General features: G+C 38.4%; 1 protein-coding gene across 2 annotated transcripts in view; it reads left to right on the plus strand.

Annotated features, from left to right (window-relative positions):
* Positions 1-9775: 9775 nt before the first annotated feature.
* The window catches only part of gne (glucosamine (UDP-N-acetyl)-2-epimerase/N-acetylmannosamine kinase), a 41547-nt gene continuing 29558 nt past the window's right edge, over positions 9776-21764 (plus strand). Inside the window, exon 1 of one of the 2 annotated variants that reach the window (XM_061922800.2) lies at positions 9776-10363. Coding sequence is in view for 1 of the 2 variants with exons in the window: in XM_061922799.2 (XP_061778783.1) it covers positions 20864-20902 (39 nt within the window). In the remaining variant the exon portion in view is untranslated. Of the gene's footprint in view, positions 10364-20732; positions 20903-21764 lie in introns of those variants that run through there. The other variant, XM_061922799.2, reaches the window with a different exon arrangement.

A 21764-nucleotide genomic window follows, 5' to 3' on the forward strand; every position in this document is an offset into this window, starting at 1 on the left:
GTCACAGGAAAATGAACGGGTGTATATAACGATGGTTAAAATCAGGCACTTTGAAGCTTTTTTTAGGGATATTGCGTAATGGGTAAAATTTTGAAAAAAACTTTGAAAAATAAAATAAACCACTGGGAACTGATTTTTAATGGTTTTAACCCTTCTGAAATTGTGATAATGTTCCCCTTTAAATATCCATCTTGAAAATGGAGTGCAAATATATATCTGCCACCTAATCAACGTTTTGTTCTCCTTCTTTTTTGGTTAAAAAATGTGAGTATCGTGATTTCCCTGCTATCCCGGTCTGGCTACGGCGAAACACTTCCCGCTTCCTGCTAAATTGCAACTTGTGAATGGATACTCACTTTGGAATGACAAGTGAGTATTCAATCACGGTCTCGTTAACATCAGGCTACTTAGATAGGCTACTGTCAACAACGTGTGATCTGATTGGCTATCGCAGCTGTCTATAAACTGTATGTGTTCTCAAATTCATCCACTAACGGTCCCGGTGAGTATCCAATCACAGGACGGGTAAATATCACGTTCAACGTTAGGCCAGCTAGAAGGTCTTACTGACAATAACTCGTGATCTAATTGGCTATCGCAATTATCTATCAACTGTATGTGCCCGTTCACTGAAAGTGCACGGACGCCCGCATTGTTGATTCTGAAGGCCCCGGGCAGATTTGGTACAGCATGGCAACATAAGCTAGCTGAATTCTGATTGGATAAAAACTTTAACCTAAAAACAACAGCACTGGAAGGAGCTTAATATGACATGAAGAGAATATAAATACTTTTGGATATTTAGGGAAAGTAAATTAAAAAATATTTGTATTATTAATTATGATCATGATTTCTGGTTATGTAGAGAAGTCCCCGACGGCACACCACTGAGCTACGTAGCTTGTTACTGCCCATCACTGGCACTACCCTTAAAATATACTGCTTCCGCACCTTTACATATGGGAACATACATTTTGGCTGTCTAGCATTTTACCATAAGAGACAAAAATAAGTCTTGAAGATGAAATATTTTCCCTAAATATAACTGTAAAATAGTAAATCAACTCTACACCACAACTCGAAACAATTGGTATAAGAGTGAAGACTGATTTCCTTATAGCGATGCAGCAATATGTGGCAAAAAAAACGATGACAGCATTGGCTCAGGAACCAAAGTGCCACGCCCCCCTGAGGGAACAGACTGTGCTGAAGGCATTTACCCTCACAGTGCCAGCCGTGAGTGACCACACGTGTCCAAACAGATGCCCCTTTGTGGTACAAAACGGTCAAAGATGTCATTTGTCACATGTACTGCACTGCAACAACCATTGTTTGGAATCGCCTATGTCTGTTTTATCTGCGTTCAAAGTTGTTATCAGCACCGCACTTCATAACACAGATCAGTTAAAAAACAAATGGACAGTGGCCATCTATTGGTTGAGGTGTTAAGGAAATGACATAATGGGCGAGTGAGTGAGAGGTGGCACAGAGAGAGAGAGAGAGAGAGCATTGGGATTACATATCATCCTGAAAACCTCCTGCTTTTTGGTATATTTGTTGCACATTTCAGACAAAAAAAAAAAATCACGTTGTGTGAAACACAAATGTCCATTGTAGAGGACACTGGATCTCAAGAGGATACACATGTTTGAGTCTATTTGTGCACAGTGCATGATGTCTATGATTGTCGTTCCCATGCCATAGATTATACTAACAAGGCACTGGCCTACGGCGATAATAAAGATACCTTAAACCTTAAACTGATCAATAGGTCAAAGAGTCACAGTTAGTAATGCTCTCTCCCTTTCTCTTGTACACACACACACACACACACACACACACACACACACACACACACGCATATTCCTTATATTTGTTACCTTTTGAGTCCGCCGAAAAATGCCTACCTCTCTAGGACCACCCTTTATAGATAAATAAAGATGTGCATTTATGACATTAATAATATATACATACTATGCAAATATGAAAAAGCTTGTTGTGAAAAATGAGTTGGAATTTTACAAGAAAAAGGTCACAATTTCACAAGAAAAACTTAGAATTTTGGCGGTATTATAATAAAAGTCGTCATTTTACTCATCGCAAGTCAAAATTTTACAAGAAGAACGGAACCTTTGTGCAATATTATGATAAAAGTTGGAATTTTGCTCAATAACAGTCGCAATTTTACATGAAATGCTTAAACTTTTGGCAATTTTATGAAAAGAGTCGTAATTTTACTCTACAAGTCACTATTTTATAAAACTTTAAAATTTGGCAATATTATAATAGTAATCTGAATTTTGCTTGGCAAAATTATGACAAAAGTCATAATTTTCACTATATTACAAGAACAACCAAAAAATTGTCAATATTGTGATAAAAGTCAGCATTCTATATGACAAATGTCACTATTTTGCATTAAAAAGTAATAATTTGACATAAAAAAGTAATACTTTTACGATAACATATTGCACTGTTACAGAAACAGAAAGAATATGAGAAATTGTTCCCAATTTTACAAGATTTGCTTTTAGTTCATTTTTTTTTGTTGTGGAATTTTTTGGTTTGGAATTGTTTTTTAATCTTTATTATTTACTTCAAGTTATTGCTCGGCTAGTACTCTCCACCTTTCTAGCTGTAATCATACAAACTTTTTATTATTTCAAACTTTTTTATATGTATTTTACTACTAAAATTCCAACTAAAGCCACGTTAACAAGCTAGCTAGCGTGCTAACGCAGAACATTCTAGAACGTTGCAGCAACCTGTAATGTAAACCATGATGTAATGTTCATCATTTCAACTATTTTCTTCTAATATTTGCTCATTAAGATTATATTGTGCACGTCCAGCATGAATAATATTTGTTGTGTTTATTGCCTTGACCACCCCCCGTGTTGTTTGTATTGTGCTCAGAAACGGTCCCCATCTTAACAATAATCCTCTTTTTTCATGCAAAAATACTCTTTTATTCCGACTATGCAAAGGACGGAACGTAAGAAAACATTGGAAAAGTGACGTTTCTCGCGTTTCTACGTGTGTCACAGGTGCGTTTTTGTCACTGAAATTCCCAAACGATGCATTACGACAAACGCGTCAAAATCAATTATGACCAGGGGACAAACGGCACCAACGAAATGGTCCACATACAAAAATACAAATAAAACACATGCAAAGGGGGAAGTGCTGCAATCAAATAATAAACGCAACCTGTATTACAGATTATAGTTGTGTTGTTAACGTTTTATTATTTATAACCACCCACCAAAATGTGCTGCAATCAATTTTTGTTTATTATTATTAGTATGTTGACTATTACATTTTATTTGTTAATAGAATAGAAAGTACTTTATTGGTTAACGTATTATTATTCATCTGTACCGAGGATGTCGTTGTGGCTTGTGTAGCCCTTTGAGACACTTGTGATTTAAGGCTATATAAATAAACATTGATTGATTGATTGATTGGTTATTACAGTATGTCTCTATATAAATTTTTTTTTTTAATTGTTTTAATTAATTTTGGCCAAAAAGTGCATTTCAATTTGTTACACACACTTATTATTACATACGTTGGCCAGAGGGGGAGCACTTCAATTTTTTTACACACACTTGTTATTTCATATGTTGACCAGAGAGGGAGCCCTTTTAAAACCGACACGCAATCAATTTGAAAAATCCCTCCTTTTTGGGAACACCCTCATTTTGATAGATTTCACCACCAGGGGTGCAAATGAGACATTCTCTATTAGATGCAAGGTTTTTCCGTATTGGGACCATGATTTCGGTCCTAACTTGTTCACCGGTCTTCATATGGAAGGTAATTTTCCTTGTTGATGTCTCAAGAAGGGCAGAAATACAAGAACACACACACACACACACACACACACACACACACACACACACACACACACACACACACACACACACACACACACACACACAAGACAGTACATATGCATATTAAGTCAGTTCGCCCCTACACTAATAAAGATTGTGCTGCATGGGCAATCTTACAAGAACCACCAATGACTCATGTCCACTGAGAGGGGGTGTGTCCATGAATACAGCAAGTACGTGTGTGCGTGTGTGCGTGTGTGTGTTTGATATACTGTAAGTCTCCCTTCAAAGCATGTGTTTTAACACAGAGAAACAGCTAATACAGTATCCAAGCATGTGTCAGCATGTGAACAAAACTGTTGTACCGTGTGCTATGTACAAGAATCACATAGTGGTATTGTACATTACCAGTTATTTATATTCATATCTATTTGACTGATTCGACCGGTATTGCATGCAAACATGTTCAGTATTCACGCGAAAACAAATTTTCACTGGGACTCTACTTTAACATTTATTTCAACAACATGGCCCTCGAAACAAGCTGCTTTCCCACAGAGAACTATGAATCAGTGGCTATTGATTATGTGTGCTTCCTGGTACCGTGCACCCACCCTTATACACACACACACACACATTCAATTTGCTGATGGGGAGCTTTCCAATGCAAGGGAGATGTGTGAATACATTAGACACTCAGAGGGCCATGTATATTTAATGACGCCAAAAAGGTAAGGCAGTGGGTGAAGTATGGTGGATGCGCCTGTTCTTGCTGCAAGCAAAACACTAATTCTCCTTAAATGGCCTTGATTAAAATTCACATCATAATTAAATGCACAAGTCATCAAATGCTGTAAAAGTTCAATTTATAACAGAGGTCCTGTGAAAAACTTAATACAGCCTCTGATTTATCCATTTTATTAGTTTAAGTTAGCCTCTCAAATGACTATAACTACAAAAAAAAAGAAAAAAAAGCAGGACATAAATATGGTGAATGCATTCCTCTTAATTATTCTACTGCAGAAAACGCCAACACAGCCCCTCTCTGGATTTCATTTGACTTTGCAGATATGATGTGTGCCCTTGAGAGAGACCTTGCATTGCAGTCATTATGATAGCAACAAGAGCAGGACTCTGGCTGCACTACTGCCCCCCTCTGGACTGTATGGAAAAGTACAACAGAAGCACGCCACAGTGGACACAAAGGGAATCAAACTGGTGTGTTGGAAAGACTGGACTCTTGTTGGGTATTTATTCTGCAATTCATGGATTCAACGAAATGTGTTAAATAGCAAAAATGATGAAATCACAAAGGTAATCTATTCATCTGCTACATTTTTTGGAAATGCCCCAAAGCTTTGATGAATAATCAATATTTAAAGTGTGCGAGCTGAATCATGCATCACATTTCAAAATGTATTATTACAGTATTTCCATATACTAATCCTGCACAAACAATATTCAAAAGTGTTGAAATGTAAAAGTTATTTGATGCACCATGCAAGAAACTGTAAAAGCTCCCATTGCCCTACAAACACGTCACCTCTTTTTTTTCTGTCCGCATTTGCTTCACTCCATAAGTTCTCTTCCCCACTCCCACCCACACACTTCTCTTTCAAGGGATCCTGATCCACCAGGATATCCTGGGATCTTACGCAACACTGGCCCAGCCCTGCTGGTGATGGGAAACAACCCTGCATTGCAGCACACAAAATAGCAACAATGGCGGGTATGAGGCTGCAGCTGCTGTGCCCGAGTATAAAATGGTTGTATTGTATATGTTTAATATTAGTAGACAGTTTAGTCCTTTGGAGATCAACTTTTAAATGTTTAAAACACTACTTTCATTTTGTTTTAAGTAAGATAGTCCAACAATTTTTTTCATTTTCCTCCACTTATGCATGTCAAGGGATCCTCAGATGTGCCCTGTCTGCAGATACCCCACTTCCAGCTCCTTCGGGGGGTCCTGCAGGCATTCCCAGGCCAGCTGTGAGACATGTAGTCCCTACAGCTCGTCTGAGGTCTGCCCTGAGGCCTTCAATGTGCGTACGAGGAACCAATCAGAAATAGACGCCCAGGCCAGCATGGTAAAGTATCCACTATTACAAAATATCAAATATCAATAATATTTTGTTTTAAAAGCATGATTTGAGTTGGCTGTGTGCACAGTGGAAACTCATAGCGAAACATAAACACTTCCTAAAAAATGTTGCAATAACATTAACGGTGCAGGATCACAAACAAATACAAAAGAAAAAGGCTGCAAAAAAATGCCAAAACACACACACAAACTCCAAAAAACACATGCATGACAGAAATGTTGCAACATATGTTATAGCAGACATAAAAGCAGGCACTGGGTTGGAATTGGGGGTTGAATCACCAAAATGATTCCCGAGCACGGCCACCGCTGCTGCTCACTGCTCCCCTCACCTCCCAAGGGGTGGAACAAGGGGATGGGTCAAATGCAGAGGGTAATTTCACCACACCTAGTGTGTGTTACTATCAGTCAGAGGTGGGTAGTAACGCGCTACATTTACTCCGTTACATCTACTTGAGGAACTTTTTGGATAAATTGTACTTCTAAGAGTAGTTTTAATGCAACATACTTTTACTTTTACTTAAGTATATTTATAGAGAAGGAACGCTACTTTTGCTCCGCTACTTTTATCTACATTCAGCTCGCTACTCGCTACTAATTTTTATCGATCTGTTAATGCACGCTTTGTTTGTTTTGGTCTGTCAGACAGACCTTCAAAGTGCCTGCCTTACTGGTGACGTTTCACTTCGTTCCACCAATCAGATGCAGTCACTGGTGACGTTGGACCAATCAAACAGAGCCAGGTGGTCACATGACCTGACTTAAACAAGTTGAAAAACTTATTGGGGTGTTACCATTTAGTGGTCAAGTGTACGAATTGTGTACTGTACTGTGCAATCTAATAATAAAAGTTCCAATCAATCAATCAAAAGTGTGAAGGAAAAAAGATACTTTTTTATTTCAACCGTACATCCCGTCAAAAGCCTAAAGACTGACTGCACAGTTCCTGTCTTCACAATAAAAGTGCAGCTCCATCGCGCCTGCGCTTTCAAAACAAGAGTCTCCGAAAGCCAGCGCAAACAAGCTAGCAAGCTAAGGAGTTTGACGCCAATATATTTCTTGTAAAGTGTATAAAAACGAATATGGAAGCTGGACAAATAAGATGCCAAAAACCCACCACTTTCATGTGGTATTAGACAGAAAGGAGGAACTTTTCTTCTCCTCCATTTGAAAACGTGGACGTTATCATCACTACTGTCTGATTACAATCAACGCAAGTCATCAGAATCAGGTAATACACCAACTTATATTCTAGTCTTCATGAAAGAAAGGAATCTATATGTTAAACATGCATGTATATTCATTAAAACACCTTTAACATGTAAACAAAAACAGCAAAATAAATACATATAAATTATATACTGTATATATCAATGTATATGTATGTATATATATATATATATATATATATATATATATATATATATATATATATATATATATATATATATATATGAGTGTGTATGTTACTCATCAGTTACTCAGTACTTGAGTAGTTTTTTCACAACATACTTTTTACTTTTACTCAAGTAAATATTTGGGTGACTACTCCTTACTTTTACTTGAGTAATAAATCTCTAAAGTAACAGTACTCTTACTTGAGTACAATTTCTGGCTACTCTACCCACCTCTGCTATCAGTGGTACTTTAACTTAAATTAAATCCATTATATTATGGGAAATGTCTGATATAACATCTGTTTTGTCGTGACTATCAGTGGTACTATAAACTTTAACTTAAATTAAATCTACTATATTATGGGCAATGTCTGACATAACATCTGTTTTGTTGTGACTATCAGTGGCACTATAAACTTTAACTTAAATTAAATCTACTATATTATGGGCAATGTCTGACATAACATCTGTTTTGTCGTGACTATCAGTGGTACTATAAACTTTAACTTAAATTAAATCCACTATATTATGGGCAATGTCTGAAAAAAAAAATCTGTTTTGTCCCTTAATGAAACTTTTTTTAAGCAGTTTGCCGTAAAAACTGTTTGCTAATGTTGTACTGTAAAATAGTCGATCTTAATTATTTAAAGAAAAATATTCCTCATGCTGGGTAGCCTGGCTAAATGTTTCATTACCGAAACTTGCAACATATCTGTCATGCATGTGTTTTGGGGTTTGCGTGTGTCTTTGGCATTTGCAGCGTTTTTATTTTGCATTTGTTTTTGATCATGCATTTTCCCCATGATGCATTTGTTTTGTGGCGTGTGTTGTTGGTTACGGGTCATGTGTTTGGAGCATTTGGAGATTTCTCTCTAATTGCCACCATGAAACTTTACCAATATACAAATAATCCGTTCTATGGTAAAACCGTCACCATGATAAAAAACAACAACTATGCAATAACTGTATAGGCAACAACTACACTGGCTGATGTTGCAAACCATGATTTACCCAATTTCATTACGTCTAACACATAGTTTCGTGCAATCTGAGCGACATTTTTCCTCAAAAATGTCGGTTGAGTCGAATAAAATTAGTAATTGATTAAATACTCAGGTATGCCATTTATTTTCCATTTTAATTTGGAATCACTGCTATTTGCCAAAACTACCACTAGATGGCAGTAAATATATTTGTATTTGTAAATCTTGTGAACTGAATTGATTCAAAGTCTGGCCTGACGACCTTAGCAGCAGTTGTCAAATTGGGACTTGAGAGTTATAATTTTTTTTATATACGGTGGGTAAAGAAGCCTTTAAACCACCTGCTATTTTTGTAACGTTGCCCCTTACTAATATATGAACAGTACATAACGTTGCATAAATGTTTATTGTAAATGAGAGAGACTGGTTGTTACTTGGCTGGACTTGAAGAGGGAGATAAGTAAACACATCGGCTTTCACACTTCACTGTCAATAAAATAAAAAATGTTGAGGATTGATGTTCCTTCTTTTTGATTATTTTCCTTCCTTAGTTTTTTTTTATTTACACTTCTTCTGTCATTCAGGTTTGTTCGACTGTAAATATAAACATACAATAAACATAACAAAAGTATAACGTCCATTGTGTATTTTACATAAATAATGTCCATTGTGTATTTTGCATAAATAGAATAGAATGTTTAGTGTTGATATATTCACACATAAAAACTACAAATGTTTACACATATAGAAATTACACAACATTCACGCACTAAACATTTTATGTGACTTATCAGAATTAGCGTTGTCGCCCTCTACTGGTCAAATGTAGCACTACATGTATTAAACTTACTAGTAGACAAAAAACAACAGGACCACGAATACAAAAAACAGTCAGCAATCCCAATACAAAACAAAATAAATATCTTAATGCACAAATTATATCTCCCTACAAATGTTTGTCCAAGTTTTGTGATGAAGCTTACACGCTGGGATTTATAATATTGTTGCTGCTTGTCTGGATCAATGTGTCCGTCACTTAAAAGGTCCCACAGAAAACAATGACTCGGGCACTAAAAGTATAAAAGTCATTCTTTGTTGTCCAGTCGTTGTTAAAAGTCCGATTTTTGCAATTTATTTGGATTGTTTTTTTTCCAGTAGTCTTCTTCTACACACTCCACTGCTGCTTCACTGCGACAGATACGCCTCGTTGTTGCCCCCTAAGGGATGGCGGGAGTACTGCATACACGATCAACCCTAGTTTTAATGGTTTTGTAAGGAAGGGATAGTAGTTCTTTTAGAGTTGGGACACGATGGACAGATTCCGGCCAGAGAATCCTTTAATCATCTTTATTGCTGAAAGGTAGATGTGAATGTGTGTGTGTGTGTGTGTGGTATTTAGTCGTCAACGCACACAAGGCTGGCTGCCACCATTGATTGAAACCGGCTATTCTGACAAAGACGTGCTTTAAAGGGGAAATGACGTCACAGATTGACCTATCAACTTAAAGACACAGAAACATTACAAAACTGGTTAAAGACACACAATAGGCTTTCGTACAGGTTTCATCAAGCCTATTTGGGGGATGTTCGGCGGGCCAAATGAAAAGCTTTGGCGGGCCGGATGTGGCTCGCGGGCAGCCAGTTGAGTAAATTGCAGTCGGATGTCAAGAGGCGTTCGCGTTCAAGCTGAGAACTCGGAATTCCCAAAAGCCGTAAATACATGGAACGCAGCGGTATTAAACTTGTGAAGTAAGACGTAAAAGTGGACGAGAAAGACGACGTTGACTGTCCCACAGTGGAGTGACCTCTTCAAATATTCAAAGGTAATGTAGCGGGCCGGATGTGGCCCACAGGCAGCCAGTTGAGTAAAATGCAGTCGGATGTCCATGAGGCGTTCGCGTTCAAGCTGAGAACTCGGAATTCCCAAACTCCATAAATACATGGAACGCAGCGGTATTAAACTTGTGAAGTAAGACGTAAAAGTGGACGAGAAAGACGACGTTGACTGTCCCACAGTGGAGTGACCTCCTCTAATATTCAAAGGTAATGTTCGCCATCATCGAGTGCAGTGTGGTTACCGTAAGCTAACTGTTAGCGTGACTTAGAAATATAATCTACATCTTAGTGGCGGCCAATCAGCTCAACTAACACCACGTTTGTGGGGATGGCGTCTGAATTTATTCTCACAGCTTTTATTTCATGCGATTTTAACATGCCATGGTGCTATCGATATCTAGCACAGTTAAGTTATAGGCAAGTCATTTGAAAAACCTAAAGGCGTAATTTTTTTCAATGACGTAGTGTCTAAGGTTAATAGAAAAAAACGCCTTAGTTGTGCTGCAACTGCAAAGTCTAAAATACTTCGTCCATAAGCGAGCATTTTGGGTTTTAGCATCCAATCACTGGCCACGTCACGCCACTGGCCATGTTGTCAGTGACCTCCATCAAGAAACCCAGTATGAAATGTTAGATTTGTCAATGTGAGGAAAGTAGATCAATGTGTGTGATATCAACTGATCAGGAGTATTATTTCATTCAGCTTCAGCATAAACACACATTTAAAGTGCCCTGCAGCCACGCCTCAAGTCACATTATTTGTTAATTGTTCTATACCAGTGGTTCAGAAACTTTTTTTCACCAAAGTACCACCTCATAAAAACCCTAGCTGTCCAAGTACCACCATATTAACCAACATTAAAATACAGTAGCGTAGTAGGCCTGGGGGTCCATTAAAAACAAACAAAACAAGTAAGGCATTACTTGAGGAAACCAATTAAAACGGCCATTAAAACAGAATTTGTTGTTAAATCACGGAAATAGACACAAAAATGACATACATGGGGACGGCGTGGCGAAGTTGGGAGAGTGGCCGTGCCAGCAACCTGAGGTTTCCTTGTTCGATCCCCACCTTCTACCAACTTAGTCACGTCCGTTGTGTCCTTGAGCAAGACACTTCACCCTTGCTCCTGATGGGCCTGGTTAGCGAATGTGTGTGTGTGTGTGAATGGGTGAATGTGGAAATAATGTCAAAGCGCTTTGAGTTCCTTAAAAAGGTAGAAAAGCGCTATACAAGTACAACCCATTTACCATACACGCCGTCATTGTGAGGAGAATGAACATTTATTTGGGGGGAAATGTGTCCGCTATTGCTCATTCATCGCTGAAACACTCAACCGTCTTGCCTTGAACTAAACAATGTCGATACAGCCACCTGCTCAGTGGCCTTTTGGTTAGAGTGTCCGCCCTGAGATCGGTAGGTCGTGAGTTCAAACCCCGGCCGAGTCATACCAAAGACTATAAAAAAAAGGGACCCGTTGCCTCACTGCTTGTCACTCAGCATTAAGGGTTGGAATTGGGGGTTAAATCACCAATATTATTCCCGGGCGTGGCCACCGCTGCTGCTCCCCTCACCTCCCAGGGGGCGAACAAGGGGATGGGTCAAATGCAGAGGTTAATTTCCCCACACCTAGTGTGTGTGTGTGTGACAATCATTGGTACTTTAACTTTAAATCAGCGACTAAACAAAGCTAAAGCAAAAATAAACAAGCTAACCATCCACTACGCCTCTTATCTGCTTGTGTTGTTGCGGACGACATTGTTGATGTAAGATCAATGTACAAACAGGGCAGCTTGAAAGGCCGGCTCTCTTTTTTTCTTTAAACTGCCCAAAGTCGTTTCCACACGTCAAGCTTAGAACAGCAGCACACTTAACCCCCCTTCACAATAAAAACGCTGCGCGCAACATCCTGTCCGACCGCGCTAACAAAATAAAGTTTAAAAAAAAAAAAAGTACTTAATGCACTTATTGATAAATTTACAAAATTCATATGCTTTGACTTAAAATACTGGTCAAAATTGTCCAAAGATTAATTGCACCAATACATGTAAGGATGTTTTAATTTTATTAATAAATATTTGATTAAAATTGAATTATAACACAAAACGCGCATACCGTACTCCAGGGGTCGCCAACCCGCCCACCATTCGATCTTTGGGACCCAACTGGTAGGTCGTTAAAATATTAGAAACAAATATGTATATTAATATGACATTAGTGACACCCAATCCTGAGAGTGACAAACAGGCAAGCATTTTGAACCCGTAACATGCTCGCACGCCTCGCCTCTCTTCTGCCTCACATCCCCGCTGCTCTCGACATCGCAGCCACCCCCTTTAGTACTGCCGCACGCTACATCCGCTCGTCTCGCAAACGTGCATGGCAGGACGTGCACAAAAATCATATATGCACATACAGTATGTGCATATACAGGACTGTCTCAGAAAATTAGAATATTGTGATAAAGTCATAAATGTCATACATTCTGGATTCATTACACATCAACTGAAATATTGCAAGCCTTTTATTATTTTAATATTGCTGATTATGGCATACATCTCAAAAAATTAGAATATTTCCTCAGACCAAGTAAAAAAAAAAGATGTATAACAGCAAAACTAAATCAAACATTTGAAAATGTCAACTAATGCACTCAGTACTAGATTAGGAATCCTTTCGCACAGATTACTGCATCAATGCGGCGTGGCATGGAGGCAATCAGCCTGTGGCATTGCTGAGGTGTTATGGATGCCCAGGATGCTTCAATAGCGGTCTTTAGCTCATTTGCATTATTGGGTCTGGTGTCATGCAGCTTCTTCTTCACAATACCCCACAAATTCTCTATGGGGTTCAGGTCAGGGGAGTTGGCAGGCCAATCGAGGACAGTAATGCCATGGTCAGTACACCAGTTATTGGTGGTTTTGGCACTGTGGGCAGGTGCCAGATCATGTTGGAAAATGAAATCATCATCTCCATAGAGCTTTTCAACAGATGGAAGCATGTACTTGCTGAATCTGACACATCCGTTGAGATCTATTGTGAGCCTTCTCATCATTTTCCTTCTTTAAAACATTCACTTGCTTGTCCGATCACTTTTCCTTCCAGTCCAGCCATTTGTTTGCGCAGTGTGAGAAGTGTAGCATTATCCTTCCATGTGGGTGCCGACTAACTACGGAAGCCTGTTGCTCAGACCTCAAACTCTTAATTTTAAAACAAAAATTGTAGTAGATGTTTTGTGGAACATGGTTCAGGAGATGGAATTTTTTTAAAAGAGTCTATTTATTTAATTTTTTTCTTACTTGTGGCGGCCCACATTACGTAAATTAATATATGGGAAACACTGGCATGCAATCAGAACTTTGACTGGTTGGCTAAAGTATTAAAAACGATAATATAATGATCTGAAAAATTGACAAATCAGAATTTTATTGCAGAACAGACAGCTCAGGATATTGCATTTGCAACCTTGCAAATTTCCAAGGTTTCCTCTTAATGTAACTGATCGTGGTGCACGGCCTTTATTTTTTTTATCCCTCCTAATTTTTCTGATCTACTTCTGAATTTTTTTACTCGGATTCTCTAATCCATTCTATCTCCACAAGCCACTGACCGGGCTGATCAAACTCATGCGCGGCCCGGGAGTAGATTGGTGGGCAACGGCGGCCCAATACTCCCGATGGCCAGTCCTCCCTCGGGAGAGGGGGACAAATTTTTTGGCGGGTGTGGAAAAAAGTGTCTCTGCTTCTTAATGCTTGTATTTTCCCCATCAAATTAATAAATAAATATAAAGAAAAGAGGAATTGACATGATCATCAAAATCTGTGTGACCAAATTGTCAGTACAATATGGCTGTCAGACACTGGAATGGATTAAGGCAATTAGGGTAAAATTGTTTTTTAAATGTGTTCCTCTGTAAAACAGAGGTGTTTGACCTTATTATTCCATGTAGAAAAGCAATATAGTGCACTATGTCCGTCAAATCTAGTTTTTGTTTTAAGTTATGAATATTCTTGCAGAAAAGCGAGTTGACAGGCAGCACAGTTCATGGCTCACTTTGTTGTTTGCGTCATGAGAAACAGATTGCATTGAACTTAGGCACCTGTGGTCGATCACTTGTGTCGTCTCTATAACAGGATGTCCCAACTGTGTCAACAATGAGACAGAGCTGTTTACTCAGTCCAAGTTCAGTTCGACTGCCAGCTTTCTGATTTGAAGTCAGAATAGTTTTTTTCCCACATGTATAATGTCCACAGTATGTACGGAAAAATAAGTACACCACTCACATTTCAGTAAATTGTTGTTCTTAAGAGACTGTAGAAATGTATATTTCTTATATATACTATATATAATAGCTTTTATCCAACAAGTATGACAATGCAATGCAAAATCACGTGGTCTTTCGAGCCCTATAGATACCTTGTGCTCCTCCACCTTCCTTCCACTTGAGAAGACCTCACAGGTGCTCAATTGGGTTCGGGTCTAAATACATACTTGGCCATTCCAGCACTTTCAATTCCAGCTCTCTTATGTATAAAGGCACTTGTCATCTTGAAGGTGTGTGCTCTTTATCATGTTGGAAAGTTTCCTGAGGGAGGGGATGATGCTCTGCTTGACCAATGTCAAAGTAAATCTTGGAATTCATGTCTCCCTCAAAGAACCGCAGCTCCCCAGTATGAATGCATTCCCCAGATCAGGATGCTACCACCACCATGCTTGACACAGATACAGTATCTTGGTACTGACCTGTTCAGACAGCTGTTGGCTTTGTGCTGAGTCATTTTAGTGGTTAGTAATAGTGATGGGCAAGTGAAACACAAAACAGCTTGAGCAAATTGTTTTCAAAATGAGTAAATTCTTTAAAGTTCCATTTAAAGTCCTGGAAAAGTGTCAAGTTACAGAACTTGCAGTCAAATTAGGCAGATTAATTTGTTATGTAGTTTTGAAAAAAATAAAAAATAAAGGATAACTTAACTGCCTTTTAAATTATGTTTTTTTTCTCGATGATTATGAGAAAGGAGTTGGCAAAAGCATAGGTTGGTTGTGCTTGTATATAACTGTTGGGGAAGGGTGGTTTCTTATGAACATTTCTGGAACATTATCATTCCTTAAAGATTTTTGAAGACCATTACTTCTTGAGTTTTTAAATGGGGGTATTTTTTTTTTTCTTCTTAGTATCTTGCTCACAGACAAATCCGATAAAGTGTTCTGTTCCATGATGATCCAAAAACGCAAAAAAAAAAAACGGAAATGCAGCACAGTATTATTAATGCACTCACCTTAGCGTCAACTCGTTAGGGGGAGTTCTGTCACTGAATAAGTTGATTGGTATGTAAACCATGTGATTCAATCGGGAAATTAAGCAGTTGAAACTTCATTGTCTGTTGATTTTAGTCACAACGAAGCAAGCTTTAAATCAGTGGTTGGTTCTATTGCATTGTAGGTGAAGAGTTTGACGCACCTTTTGAAGCACAAGTTTTGAATTGCCATTACTTGATAGTATATGTACCGGTACTGCATACTGCTGTACAAGCTGTGTACTGGCTACTCTAAAATATACCCAAGTATATTTTCTATAGTTTTGTCCCAAGCAGTTCATAAAGCGATTGTAGAAATGTGATAAATGTTCAAGAACTTCACACTTTAGTGAGGAATGGAATGCTGACACGCAAGGTTCTCTTTCAGATTCATTGTTTATTGTACAATGCAATCTAAAATCTTTAAAGACTGGTCACTTGTTCCTGTGTTTATTGTAACATTCTATTCATTCCTTGTCAAGGCATGTTCATGCCAGTGACGTGGGGTTTTCTTTACGCCATACGAAGCAGTAATGCCCTTGGAATTTTTATTTTCATACATTTTTTTACTTTAAATTAGTTGTCCCGATACTAATATTTTGTTACCGGTACCAAAATGTATTCCGATACTTTTCAAAATAAATATTGTCTCTCTTTTAAAAGAACATTATTTGATACATTAAACATAACAATTTTGGCATTAAACAACATAGTGAACATACTAGACAACTTCTCTTTTAGTAATAAGTAAGCAAACGGGTTACAAAGGCTCCTAATTTGGCGGCTGGCATACGCAGTAACATATTGTGTCATTTCTGATTATATTATTTTTTCAAATTTATGAGGTACAAGTGGTAGAAAATGGATGGATTATTAATCTATTTGTTCATTTACTGTTAATATCTGGCTACTTTCTGTTTTAACATGTTCTATCTACACTTCTGTTAAAGTGTAACATAAATTTATTCTTCTGTTGTTTGTATGTTTCACATAAGTTTTGGGTGATACTACACATTTTAAAGTAGTTACAGGGTCACACATTGGTCATATTTAAATTCCTCCTTTGTCCAGAGACATATTCCCTGAGTTTATAAACAATAAAAATAGCAAAAGATAAAAATATTGATGTAATCATTGTCGTATTGACAATGTACGGTTCCTGTACATGGTATTGGTACAGTCGATATAATACCGTTATAAAATACTTTTGTCTCATTAACTTTGATAAAATCAAAGAACATTTGTGGTATTACCTTTTGTGTGTAACTGAAGTACATGTGCCTTTTGTTCTCCAGAAAAATGTACTTTGTTGTAAAAGTCTAACCACCTTTTTTCCTTTTTTTTTAATCTCGTTTCTAGTATTTACTCCTTATTTTTCCTGTATAGAGGGCTTCGGATTTTGGGCTAAAGTATCCCACAATGCGTTGCCAGAAGCCATATTAAAAGTCTAGCGGCATCGTTCACGATAGCGCTACACGTAATATTTCCGAACTATTCAGTGGAAAATAACATTGCACTGGCTGTGATGCAATGGAGAAATACTGTGAGTTATTAGTTAAGAAGTCCCTTCATCAATTAAAGGAGAGAACAGCCATAATAACCATCTTCCCTGATGTCTCATACCCAGACTTTGTAAACTACCTAATTTTTCAGCCCAGCCCATTTTACACGTTGAAGGACTTTCAAAACAATAAGAGTCTAGAAACCTTTGACAGCTTTGTTTGGATAGGTTCGTGACATTTGTGTTTATCTGTATAAACCGAGTGGACAATCGTGTCGTCAAGCTAGGATTGAGTGATGCACTCTCAAATGATCCGACGCAAGTTTGACACCCCGGATAATCACGGATAACTGTGAATGTAAGGCAGGATTGGAAGAATGTTGTTCTCATGTCGCTTCAGTTTTTTTATATTTGGAAGCTACAGTCCTGAGGATAGAAGTTAGTACTATTTTTATCAATACAACTACTGTAAAAGTTATTCGACCAAGCACAACAAGTTAATGCAAACTGGGGCTGTCATTTATTTTTGATACATTTTTACTTACAAAATGTTCTTAATTACCTGAAATGAAATGATCCGAACAAACACAAAGTTGTCATAGCACGTCACATCTCGGTTGATTGCAGCTATCCTTCCCCCCCCTTACCGTTAACTGTTCTTTTCAGACGCTTCCGTTTGTCCAGAAATATGACTAGAATGCGATAAAAGCTAGTGATTTTGGTAGTTGACAATTGCACTCGTCGTCGGCATTATTAGTATCACTACTTGAATGATCTGCAACAATGGGCGTGATATGATTGAAGACTTCCATTATGGCCAACATCAATGCATTGTGGGAAATGTAGTACCATTTGAACCCCTCTATACTCAAGACTAGGCACTAGGGGTGCTCCAGCAAATCGATTAACATCCAAATCGCAATTTTTATATATTCTGATTCTGAATTGATTCATAGTTTTCGAGAATTGATTAAAAAAAAAAATTTTAAAAATGTATTTAAAAATATATTTTTTTTAATGAAAAATATTAAACAAATATTATCGATAATAATCGTATTAAAGATTATTAATGATACTGTTGGATTTTGTTAAATATTGTATTTAATTGGGATTTGGATGTCTTCTCAAAATCTTTGTAAATGTATATCCTAGGTATTGTTAAAATGGGATTGGTTGGAGTTAGGATTACTTTATTTTCTTTAAAATTCTGTGATCTTTGTAAATACAATTTTTAAATTACATTTTGTTAAAGTATTTTATTGTTTGTAAGTCATACGTCAGCAATCAATCAAAGTTTACTTATATAGCCCTTAATCACAAATGTCTCAAAGGGCTGCACAAGCCACAACAACATCCTCGGCTCAGATCAATCAATCAATCAATCAATGTTTATTTATATAGCCCTAAATCACAAGTGTCTCAAAGGGCTGCACAAGCCACAACGACATCCTCGGTATAGCCCACATAAGGGCAAGGAAAAATTCACCCCAGTGGGACGTCGATGTGAATGACTATGAGAAACCTTGGAGAGGACCGCATATGTGGGTAACCCCCCCCCCCCTCTAGGGAGACCGAATGCAATGGATGTCGAGTGGGTCTAACATAATATTGTGAGAGTCCAGTCCATAGTGGATCCAGCATAACAGTAAGAGTCCAGTCCACAGTGGGGTCAGCAGGAAACCATCCCGAGCGGAGACGGGTCAGCAGCGCAGAGATGTTCCCAACCGATATACAGGCGAGCGGTCCACCCCGGGTCCCGACCCCGGACAGCCAGCACCCCATCCATGGCCACCGGATCTGTGTGTCTCCCTTTCCACAAGGGATAGGGGGGAGCAGAGGAGAAAAGAAAAGAAACGGCAGATCAACTGGTCTAAAAAAAGGGGGGCTATTCAAAGGCTAGAGTATACAAATGAGTTTTGAGATGGGACTTAAATGTTTCTACTGAGGTAGCATCTCTAACTGTTACCGGGAGGGCATTCCATAGTGCTGGAGCCCGAATAGAAAACGCTCTACAGCCCGCAGACTTTTTTTGGGCTCTGGGAATCACTAATAAGCCGGAGTTCTTTGAACGCAGATTTCTTGCCGGGACATATGGTACAATACAATCGGCAAGATAGGCTGGAGCTAGACCGTGTAGTATTTTATACGTAAGTAGTAAAACCTTAAAGTCGCATCTTAAGTGCACAGGAAGCCAGTGCAGGTGAGCCAGTATAGGCGTAATATGATCAAACTTTCTTGTTCTTGTCAAAAGTCTAGCAGCCGCATTTTGTACCAACTGTAATCTTTTAATGCTAGACATAGGGAGACCCGAAAATAATACGTTACAGTAATCGAGACGAGACGTAACGAACGCATGAATAATGATCTCAGCGTCGCTGGTGGACAAAATGGAACGAATTTTAGCGATATTACGGAGATGAAAGAAGGCCGTTTTAGTAACACTCTTAATGTGTGACTCAAAGGAGAGAGTTGGGTCGAAGATAATACCCAGATTCTTTACTGAGTCGCTTTGTGTAATTGTTTGGTTGTCAAATGTTAAGGTGGTATTATCAAATAAATGTCGGTGTTTAGCAGGACCGATAATCAGCATTTCCGTTTTCTTAGTGTTGAGTTGCAAGAAGTTAGCGGACATCCATTGTTTAATTTCATTAAGACACGCCTCCAGCTGACTACAATCCGGCGTGTTGGTCAGCTTTAGGGGCATGTAGAGTTGGGTGTCATCAGCATAGTAATGAAAGCTAACACCGTATTTGCGTATGATGTCGCCTAGCGGCAACATGTAAATACTAAAGAGTGCAGGGCCAAGAACCGAACCTTGGGGGACTCCGCACGTTACCTTAACATAGTCCGAGGTCACATTGTTATGGGAGACGCACTGCATCCTGTCAGTAAGATAAGAGTTAAACCACGACAAGGCTAAGTCTGACATACCAATACGTGTTTTGATACGCTCTAATAAAATGTTATGATCGACGGTATCGAAAGCAGCGCTAAGATCAAGAAGCAGCAACATAGATGACGCATCAGATCCCACATCAGGGCAAGAAAAAACTCAACCCAATGGGAACAAGCAGCCGAGAGAAGCTTTTGTAACCTGTAAGCTGTTTTTTAAAGGTTTTATTATAGTGTATACACCAAATAATATTGTATGAGAATTGTGTTGAATCGAGAATCGATTTTAAATGGAATTATGAGATTCCCACAGGCACAGTCTATCAGGATCAGCTGTGTTCTGCACTGTATTTGATCAGGAAATGTGCAGATTTTGTGATTTTTACCTAGAAAATGTAAAAAAAAAAAAAAAAGATTAAAATCATACAGAAAATACATTCATAACACAGTTGAAAGGAAAATATTATATTATTTTGTTTTTATTGTTTGCCTTCCCTGACTGCATGTCCCTGATACACACCCATCACAGTCATAATCTCCTAACTGTCCACAATGTCACTGCTATAGCTTATTTTTATTCTTCCTCTTTTACAGCAATACATATTGAAGTACTGTACATGTTGACAGGTCAATCAATGAACATGAAAAATAAAATCAGAACAGTGAAATTTAAAGAACCTGTAATGATCATTTCAACTGTATGGTACATGCAAATGTAACTGAAATATGACAAATTGACAGGTCTGTCAACCTCTGTATAGACATTGTGTGTAAGGGGATGTCACATCTTTCTCAGCCAATCACAGACTTGAATTCCAATCAGCCCAACCTGATCTCTCCCCTCCCCCGGCGATATGGCTGCATGTCACCCTCTCTCTTCCTCTCCTCTCCCTTCTGTGCTCTTTTGCCTCCTTGCACATTTCAGTTTCCCGATGCAGCGTGTCTTACTAGAGATCGCGTTATATTGACGACTAGAGGATAGGAGGTGGTTGGGGGAAATCCACAGAGGTGTGGGAGGGATGGAAAAGCATCGTGGTCCTCTGTGCAAAAACCCTCATGTGAGTCATGGCATTTTGTCTGGTTCCTCTTGAATTTGTTTGTTTTGTCTCGGTCTTCATCCTTCCTGCCATTCTCAGTCTGTCGTCATCCCGCCACTTCTGCCTGTGCCTTCATTTTCTCCGCTCGCTGCTGCTTTGTCATCCCTCTTTTTTCAATTTGCATGCATCCCTTCCCCCTCACTGTAAGGCTGGCTGCTGATGCTGTCTTGTGATGCTTAAGAAGAAGTTATGTTTTGCTGAATTGGAATCAGGCTATATCACACGCTCGCTTACAAGTGAGGATTTTTTTTTAATGTAAGATCCCAGAGGATAGGAAAGTAAATATGTCTTCTATTCTGTTGGTCATTCAAGACTGAAAAAAGTCTAACAATGTATGCTTGTGTTTATTTGTTCAGATTGTCCTTGGGGAACGCGAGAAAGATCTAGGATAACTGTCCCGCTATGCCAGTAACTTAACCCAAAATGTCGCCAGTCAACTTGTATTTCAAAGACAAAGCTGATGATTAGATTTTCTCTTTTACAGAGACATGCCAGTGGGCAGGTTTTTCTTTGACTGTTTGCCAGTATGTCTGTGGCCATGACATGATACAAGCTAACTTTACTTGTTGATTTGAACTAAGCCAAGGACACTAACATTTGTTTGCATAAGGATAAGATTTACAAGTGTTTGGAAGGAAACAAGTCTGTCTTTATTTGCTAAAATTATTTATGTTAATCTCTAATAAAGGTTAGCATTTAACTTCCAGTATTGTATTGAACACTGTTAAAAGGGTCATAATATGATTTTTTTCCCCCACATTTAAAACACTTCCTTGTGGGCTAAATAACATTTAATTGTGGTTCTTTGGTCAAAGTGTTTCAT

This window comes from Nerophis lumbriciformis, linkage group LG27 (genome assembly GCF_033978685.3).
Source record: "Nerophis lumbriciformis linkage group LG27, RoL_Nlum_v2.1, whole genome shotgun sequence".
Classification (NCBI taxonomy): domain Eukaryota; kingdom Metazoa; phylum Chordata; class Actinopteri; order Syngnathiformes; family Syngnathidae; genus Nerophis; species Nerophis lumbriciformis.